A 10,168-nucleotide genomic window follows, 5' to 3' on the forward strand; every position below is an offset into this window, starting at 1 on the left:
TAATTTTATTGTCTTTTGTCGGTAAGATAAACCACCTTAATAAAAATTATATAAAAAAAGCTTTTTAAAAACAACATTTTAAAAATGGACTAAAAAGTTAAAGATAAACTATTTCATGGGACCAAAGGACTTTGTGTAAGTATACAACCAGAAATATCCATTAAAGTCAATGACTGAAAATGTTGGACATTTTCCAATCATCGACTTTAATAAATATTTCAGGTTTTGTAAATACACTAACTTCTTTTGTCCCATAAAATAGTTTATTTTTTACTTTTTAGTCCATTTATTAAATGTTGTTTTTAAAAAGTTTTTTTTATATAATTTTTATTATTTACTTTTTAGTCTGCTAAGAAAGTTTATTTACGCTAAACAAAAACGCTAAAAGTTTGTTGTTTATTGTTTGTTTTAATTATTTAACGATTTCTTTTATTTACGCTAAACCAAAGTAAGTTTTGCGTTGTTTGTCTTAATTACTTTTTTAGGTAAGCCCTCTTATCAAACCTCTATTCCGACGGTCTCCTTTAAGTCCGCAAACATGAAAAAGATTAACCTTTCAGTTCAAGACAACCTGCCCAAACCAAAACCTTCAGTCGATGTATGCACACTCACTGTGCCTATGGCTATATAAATCAGTCGATGTAAGTACACTGCGATGCGCCTATCCCTAAATATCCCAATTTGCTTATCCTCTAAAATCCCGGTTTTCGGACGTCAAGGATGCTCAACATAGAAATAGAGGTTTGAAAAGAGACAATCCTTTTATTTATCGATTTCTTGTATTGTTACCGCTAACCTCGTATTTGTTTTGCGCGTACACCAAAAAAATAAATAAATGAACAAACCGACAAGAAAGCAAGTGAAATAAAATGTTGTAAAAATTATAAAATATGAATTTAACAACAAATAACAGTTTCTTTTTTCCTTGATTACTTCCGACACAACAGTTTATAGGAATTTATCAAAAGTACTTTTTTTTTAATTAAAAAGAAAAAATTCAAAAATTTTTTAAAATGTAAAAATGCTAACATTTTGCCTACAAAGAGCCATAGATACAACCTCAATCATTTTTAAACAATCCTATAAATCATTGGTAAGACCAACTTTTAAATCAGCAGCCATTAATTTGCTGACAGATTGTTACTTATTAATTACTTTCAAACAATGTCGTTGATTATTTTTATTTAAAGATCTCCTGAATAACTTGATAACTTTTCTAATTTTCATTATAGTTTTACAAAATATATCTGCCCATTCAATCTCATTACTGTCTAACTAATTTTATTACTAATTAACTCTTCACACCATTGGTTATTGGTCAACACATTCTGACTATTATAAAGCACTCTTAGGTACCTAATACATGTTGGCGCAGGAATTCTTAATAGATAATAAACACGCGGGTCTTAAAACGGATTAAACAAATGTGTGGGATTTTTTTTCAGTGAGTCTATAGTTTTCAACTTTGAAAGCCGATTGACACTTAAAGCTTCTTTTTTAGTTTTGGTGAATGTTTTTTTTTTAGGTGAGAATTGATCAACGAGTGGATGAAAGTGGGTAGAAAAATTTTTCGAAAATTAGTAAACGTCCCGTGTATTAAGTACCTTAGAGTAATTAAAAACAAATTTCCAACAAAAAAGAATATTCCGAAGGCATACCACTAATTACATGTCTATCAATTGGAATTTTATGTCAATACTTTTCTCCAACTTAAAAATAAAAAAAAGTTTACTGCAGACAATCTTCTGATAGATCTTGTCTCTAAAACATAATTGACTTCTAAGTTTTTTTCTCAACTGATTCTTGTTTTTTTAACTCCAGAAGCTCTAGAATTTCATTGTTTGAATTTCAAAATAAGATAAATCATTAAGTTTGTAGATGCTGGCTAAAATGTTGATGAGCAATTTTTGCACTTAAAAATTGAACCATTTAAATAAATCAAATCACGTTGTCAAGTTTCGGAACGTTTTTCAGTTGATACAAATCACTGATTTTTTATTCTTTTTTTAAGCTTTGATGTAAATTTTATGTTCAATTTATTTTTTATAACGATATAATTCGTTGCCACTCAGTAAACATAAACATAGCATAAGATTGACCGTGTGCTGGCAAGAATAAAATGTAAATAAAAAATAAGTGAACTCAAATGCAAAAAAAAGACAAATCAAAAAATTGAAAAAAAATATTTTTATTATTAATAGCTCTTGCTTAAAATAGTTAAAAGAAGTCTTAAAATAGTTAAAAGAAGTCTTAAAATAGTTAAAATAGTCTTAAAAGAAGTTTATTAAGTTAACTTTACTCTAGCCTTGTTTTTGAAAAGCTAAGCATTTTAGACTCGTAAAGAGACACATATAGAGGCTTGAAGAAAAAAAAAAGGTGCGTGTATCGAAATGTACTAGTTTATAAATGAAAATATTTATAACATAGATTTGATTATCAATCAAAAAATAGTCAGAAAATTTTTAATTAGTTCTTTAATATATTTTACAAATAAACTAATATAGTTTATAAATTACTAATATATTTTATAAAAATTTTATATAAAAATACATCAGTATACCGGGTTTATTTTATATAAAAATAGATCAGTATACCGGGTTGTTACCACACAACATTAATAAATCTGATCAAGGAAAATAAAAATTACTAAGAACCTCATTACAAATATTGCTTAAAAGTTGTAGGAAGCAGTTTATAAGTAATATTGAAAATTTTTGTTAATTTCCAAAAATTTTAGAAAAATTTTGGAAAAATTATTTTAAAAATTTGCATGCACACGATATATTTGAAACCAGCGACAAATTTAACTGAAGTTATTTAAAAAAAAAAAAAATAAACAAACGTCAAGAAAAAATAATTCAAAAAAAAATTTAAAAGTGCCCATGGTTCATTCAATGCCAAATGGTCCAGAGATCCCCACGCGATGATCTCAGGTTTTTTAAATATTTTTTAAAACACGTTTTATAAATATCGTCAAATTTTCAAATCTTAATGTTTATTATATATATATATATATATATATATATATATATATATATATATATATATATATATATATATATATATATATATACATATATATATATATATATATATATATATATATATATATATATATATATATATATATATATATATATATATATATATATATATATATATATATATATATATATATATATATATATATATATATATATATATGGTATATTGTACTCACAATGGACATTTTGTAATTATTTTATATATAGGGCATTTTGTAATTACAAAGCGCCCTTTAAAATCTTTAAAATATAAAATGCCTTATAAGACAAATCCAAACCTAAATTTGATTTTACTAAAAATTACATTTTTGGGCACTTAAATCTTCATCATAAAAAAGCATTTCAAAAAGGTTTTTTAGTTAGGCAAAAGAAGAAGATTACAAAAAACTTAGTACAAGTTTTATATCATGTCTGTATTTGAATTTATGGTTTCCCAATCAACCTCAAAAATTTAACATCGTAAACTACTTTTGATTTTTATAGGGTTGGTTATATCTACCGAAAAACTTCCATCTCCCGTGGGACGCGGAGAAGTGGGACATCCCATATATTTCAATTAAACTTTTATTTTTTTTGGTGCCCCAAGAAGTCCTTACGGTTTTGTCACAAAGCACCGCGGAAGAGCATTTGAAAGAAAGTTCACGCCTTATTCCTTACCAGTATTATAAAACTTGCTCAGAGGTGGCATTGAACCACGGATCTCTAGCTTCTAAGGCAAGCGCGCTACGGCTGCTCATCTGGGAGCGTATTCACCCAACATTTTTCTTCCGTAAGTTTGGCGTAAGTTCAAAACTGTGAGATTTGTATTTACTAAATTTGTGCAGTTGCGTTTAACAAAACTTTCGTATGTTTTTCCGTTAGTTCAGCGCTAAAAAGTTAGTACTCACCAAGCTAAAATGGTATTCACCAAATTTTTTTAAAAACGAAAGAATATATGGAATATATTGACGTCGTGAAAAAATTTACTTGTGCAAAAAGTACTTCAAACTAGTATTTACATTTGCAAGCCGTGAAGAAAATGCTGAATTTATATGCAGCAAAAGGTCATGTAAATTATGCCAGAAGTGCAAGAATGTATTTTTAAGAAATGTTAACTCTTTCAAAGACCAATCCTTGGCTTCATGATAGGTTTATAGAAGGTGTACACGCAGTTCAAAGGTCAACTAGGTATTGGGGTGGATTATAGTCAGATCTTGTGATTGAACAAACGCTTATGCATTCCCTTAAAACTAGGGGTGGGTTAACAAGAGACCGTGGTCTTGAAGAGAATGTATGCCTCCTTTTGTGTTTTAAGTATTAACTACACAGCTGCTGTTCATGACGCAACGACAGATCTTACAGGCGTTAAAGTTGGAACTAGTGAGCAGCATCTCGAAATGCGGTTCACGCGTAGATTATGAAGATTTCCAAAAAATTTATGGATGGTTGGAAACGAGAAATCCTTTTGAATACGAAGATACTCACCTTTACTTGTTATCAAGTGGAGCCTTTCCAGAAATTGAAAAAGACAATGTTAATTGTGAAAATTCAAAAACCATTAAACTAACAATTCAACAAAATCTTGACAACATCAGTTTTACAGAAGCAAAGATCAAAACAAGTAATGAACTTTTAACACTTGAAACTTTGATAAAGTGCGCTAAAATTGACAATAAAAACTCAACTTTTATCAAATCAACCAAACTATTTACAAAATTAGTTTCAACTGCACAAAGAGAAAATGATGTTAAAAGTTACTTTGATTATGAACTCACCCCATTTCTACAAGCTTTGTTTAAAAACAATCATATGCGGAAACCTGTTAGAGTCTCACCTAGTAAACTACTTCTAACAGAGGAAAGGATTTGCCTAATAGAAAAATTGGCAAAGAATATTAAAAACATTTAACTTATATATATTGAGTGCTTTCATATTATATAAAAGAGGCTGGGCGTGAGCAAAACGGTCCTTGAAATTTATAAGGCGTGCTACATGTTTCTGTTGCCGATAGAGAGGTTTAAGTTTACTTTTATAAGTGCTACCTCAAGCAATGTTTGCATAATTAATATGACAATGAATTAGCAAATAATATAACTGAATTGAGGTATGTTTAGCTAGAAAGTTTTTTATTTTGTATAAAATGCCTATACTCTTTGAAATTTTATTGCACAAGTTAGCAATGTGACTTTTCCTATTAAGATTTTCATTGATATATACACCTAAAAATCTTGTCACTGGAACTCTTTTAATAATTATGTTATCGATAAAAAGAAAGGGTAAATTGCTAGGCAGCTGGTGCTTTTTACCATAAAGATGAAAAAGAATCCATTTAGTTTTATCAATATTTAATGATAGTTTGTTTAATCTAAACTATTCGGAAATTTTGGCTAGTTCAATGTTCATGTTGCTAAAAAGTGTAAAAATATTTTTATGAGAAAGAAATAAGTTAGAATCATCAGCAAACATAATTTTTATTAGGTTTGAAGCTTTTGGTAGATCATTAATATATATTAGAAATAGGAGGGGTCTTAAGATGGATCCTTGACGAACTCCACATGAAATATTTAACAAATTAGGTGATACGTTATCACCCGCATAAACAAATTGTTTCTAATTATTTAGGTAACTTTTTAGCCAACTTAATATATTTCCAGTAATTCAGTACCACTCCAACTTTTTAAAAAGAATTTTGTGATCAATAGTATCAAAAGCTTTTGCCAAGTCAATGAAAACACCTAAAGTAAATTGAGAATTTTTAAATGAGTCAGATATATTTCTTGTAAATTGTAAAATGACATGTTCAGTGAAATCGTTTTTTTGGAATCCATATTGATTGCTGTATAATAAATTGTTTAGAGTAAGATGATTATAAATTTTATTGTACAGAATTCTTTTAAAACTTTAGAGAATACAGAAAGTAGTGAAATTGGACGATAGTTACTTATATTCTCAATGTAACCACCTTTTAATATTGGTATGACTTTTGTTAAATTTAGAGCTTGTGGAAAAACTCCCTGTTTAATTGAAATTGAAATAATCTTAAAGAGTATATCTTTTAAAACATCAAATGAACTTATGATAATGTTGCGCTTAATACCATCAGGGCATACTGCTTTGTTAGATTTCAACATTTTAAATGCAATTTTAAACTCTTCAAAAGATAGTTCAAAAGAGTTTAAGTAAGAGTTAAAAAGGAAACATAGATCAATCATTAAACTGTTTGCTATAGGAATGTTTTTTGCAAGATTTGGTCCTACAGACACAAAATATTTATTAAACTCTTCCGTAATTTGTCTTTTATCATATAAAAATTTATTATTATGTTTAACCATGTTTGGCAAAGGGTGAGATGTACTTTTTTTGTTGCCAGTAATTTCTCTTATTATAAACCAAGTACGCTTAAAATTTAATTTATATTTATCGAGTAAATTTAAATAATAATTTTTTTTTTTTTTTGAGGCTTTCAAAAAGTTTAGCGTAATTTTTATATATAATTTTATTTTCATTTGTTTTACATTTTAAGTAATTAATGTATAATTTTTGTTTAATTTTTGAAGGCTCACGCAAGCTCTTTGTAATCCATGGCAATTTAATACTTTTAGCTTTGAGATTTAAATTAACTTCAGAGAAATTAGTGTCGTAAATATCATAGAAAATTTTAAAAAAGAAGTTATAAACTAAGTTTGTATTACAGAGGTGTTAATAAAGCTCCAATCAATTAAAGATAATTGTTCTTTAAAAGATACAAGGTTTTTATTTATAAAAATTCACTTTTTGAAAACTCGTTTTTCATTAGGAAGTAATTTATTATCTATATTTATAGAAAAGAAAACAGGAAAATGATCAGATATGTCATTTTTAATTATGCCTTTTTTTTAAGGATACGTTAAAAACATCAGTGGTTAAAATATTATCAATTAAAGAAGCACTTGATTGAGTAATTGGGTATTGTGGTTTATCCTCCTCCGGCTTATTGCCATATAGAGGCCACATACCCGGGCCAGCGAAGACAAGTTCAGCTCACCAATGAGCGTCATCACCAGCATCGCTGACCAAGAGTAAGTGAATTTAAGGAGAACGAAGTAAGTTAGAGTGAAAGTCAGAAGAAGTCGAGTTAGAAAGCATAGCATAGAGTAAGCGGGACAGATATTGCACGAGGTGTTAGAATGTGCAAATTAAAATAAATGTATAAATGTATTATTACATAAATTATTAAACTTGATTGAGTAATTCTTGTCGGTTTGCTAATCAAAGGAATCGGACCATTTTCGAGAATGCCATATATATAAAACTTTTTAATGTTATTGTTAACGTGGTATTGAAAACTATCTAAATTCAGATCACTAAATAAGTAGATAAATTTATTTTCGCGGTTACTTTTTATAATAATGTCATTACATAAAAACGAATTAAAATTTTTAATTTCACCTGAAGGTGGGCGATAACAACAACTTAGAATTTTATTTTTTAATTTATTGGTAAAAATTTCAATCGTTAAAACCTCTTTTTATCAGCATCAGTGATGCTCATGTCATGCCGGGTAAAATATTGTAAGTTATTTTTAACATAAATAAGAACGCCTCCGCCACGCTTATTTGTTTTTCGTGCCAATGAAATTACATTAAAACCCGGCAGTTCAAAATTGGTAAAAGAATTCACGTCATCCGAACTGCACCGTGTTTCTGTTAAGCAGATTATATTAAAAAGATTACTAATTTCTTCAATAAAATTACTAAAGATTTCAAAAAAATTTTTAAACTTCGAATATTAATGTGAATTGTGTTAATATTATTTTGATCAAGAAATCCTTTAATTTCATGGGTATAAAAGTAGTTGCATTTATTTTGCAAAGCATCAGAATCAGTAAAATAATTAAGATCAGGATCAGACTCCTCGTCTAATAAGAAATCATTAGTTCGAAAAAAATTATAAAAACTAGACCCAAAATTTAAGGTTTCATTAGAATCCATTTAATTTTTGTTTTTTCATATTCGAAATGAGATCAAAGAATTTCTTTTATAAATCCCGTGTGATTAATTTATTATATTCAACTTTAGCGTACCTACCCTTTGCCCTTAAATCTTTTGCCACATTCAGGAGTTTTTTCCGCAATTCCAGCGTATGATCACTATAATCTTTATTTATTTAAACCTTTTGAGTCCATGATTTCATCGTCGTATATTTTCTTAATATCGTGGCTTTGTCTTTGTAGTTAAGAAATCTTATTACGATCGATCTATTTTTTTCATTGTTTTCAGGTAATTTTTTGCTAACTCGATGCGCCATTTCAGTTTCAAAGTTTCCGTGTAGTTGAAGTTTATTATTTAAAAACTCTCTTACTTTACTTTCACCGTCTTCCCAACTTTCATTTTCAATTTCTTCAATCCCGCAGAATCTTAAGTTGTTGCGTCGACTTCTGTCTTCAAGTTCTGCCAATATGTAAATCATTTTAGTATTTGCATACTCATTTACCGATGATGTTTTTGATGTTTGATGATCAGCAACTATTTTATTATAATTATTACTCACAAATTCAACAGCTTTATTAAGTTCGCGTAATTCTTTTTTTAGTTCCTTGTTCTCGTCAATTACGAGTTTAATTTGTTTTCAAGTTTTTCAATTCTATCATTAAACATCTTCATAAGTATTTTCATGAATTTCCAAAATATTCTTTAACTGTGCAGATGTAAAATTTTTAGTAGCCATTTTAATTTTTTTTTTTTTTTTGATAACCAGTAAGTAAAAAAAATAACACGTCCACTCGCGGTGAATACTAATATATATTATATATATATATATATATATATATATATATATATATATATATATATATATATATATATATATATATATATATATATATATATATATATATATATATATATATATATATATATATATATATGAGGCGTTGCGAACGAAGGGGCACACCAACCAATTTTCGAAAATCCGTTTTCTTTAACCATTTTTTACTTTAGTCTGTCATCTACAATATAACACAAGATCAACGTGTCAGTGGGCCTCTTTCTGACTGAAAATCCTTTGTTATTTACACGTGATAGAATCTGAAGAAACACATTTTGTAACGAGTAAAACGTTCGTCCGAAAGAGGGGTCTGAAAAAAACAACTAACTACCACAGAGGGGGAGAGGGGTGTAAACTCTTCTACCACGTGGTAGGAAAAAGTGTAATTTCGCGCGCTTACTCAAAACTTGATTTTGGTTGGTGTGCCCCTTTCGTTCGCAACGCCTCATATATTTTATGGAAATATCATATTAAATCTATTGAAAACAAAATCTGCAAAAATATCTCAATGTTATTTAAAGTTAAACCATTTCTTAATATTGAGTCTTTAAAAATTATATATTTGTCATTTATTCATAGTTAACTTTCCTATTGCAATATTGCATTGGGAAAGTACCAATTATGGGAAGCTTAAAAGAATCTATAGCAAACAAAAACATGCAAGTAGAATTATTTTTGTTGTCAACAGAACTGTTAATGGTGAATCTCTTTTAATGGAACTTAATACACTCAATGTTTATAAACTTAAGATATACCAAGTTATGCTTCTAATGTTTAAGTCAAAACATGGTTTATCTCCTAATATATTTCACTCTTACTTCACCGAAATTACTCATAAATACCCCACAAAGTTTTCAACTAATAATTTTGTTGTTGCAAGATCTTATTCTAAACTTAGTTAATTTCAAATTCAATACCGTGGACCATTTATACGGAAATGTTTTTTGAAAAATAATATTAAAAAAAAACTCTTCTAAACTTCTCCCCAGAACAATTCAAGAGAGAATCTAAACGATTTCTATTAGAAAATAAAATTTAAACTTAAACTTAAAAGTATTTTTAAAATTAGTATCTAAAATAATTAAACTGAAAAAAGTCATCATTGCTCACTTATTTTTATATTGATTTGTTTCTTATTTTCTTCTTATAAAAATGAAAAATAAATAGCTAAAAGAAAATATATATATCTTATTATACGATTTATTATTTGTAATATATTGTGTTTTACATATTCTGTTTTATATAATTTTCAACCTGTAAATTTTTAACTTTTTTAAATTTGTTTCATAAACTGAAGGCGACAATGTAAACGGGGCTCGGGGCCATTTATTAAATATGTA

General features: G+C 27.7%; 1 protein-coding gene across 1 annotated transcript; it reads right to left on the reverse strand.

The window, feature by feature from the left end:
* Nucleotides 1-5,681: 5,681 nt before the first annotated feature.
* Nucleotides 5,682-8,471, reverse strand: LOC136083541 (uncharacterized). The gene is made up of 3 exons (XM_065802943.1): nucleotides 8,253-8,471; nucleotides 5,908-6,421; nucleotides 5,682-5,758 (listed from the first exon to the last, which is right to left on the reverse strand). Exons 1-3 carry the CDS (start codon nucleotides 8,469-8,471, stop codon nucleotides 5,682-5,684), a joined length of 810 nt encoding a protein of 269 aa, XP_065659015.1.
* Between the last annotated feature and the right edge of the window lie 1,697 nt (nucleotides 8,472-10,168).

Source organism: Hydra vulgaris, chromosome 08 (assembly GCF_038396675.1).
Source record: "Hydra vulgaris chromosome 08, alternate assembly HydraT2T_AEP".
Classification (NCBI taxonomy): domain Eukaryota; kingdom Metazoa; phylum Cnidaria; class Hydrozoa; order Anthoathecata; family Hydridae; genus Hydra; species Hydra vulgaris.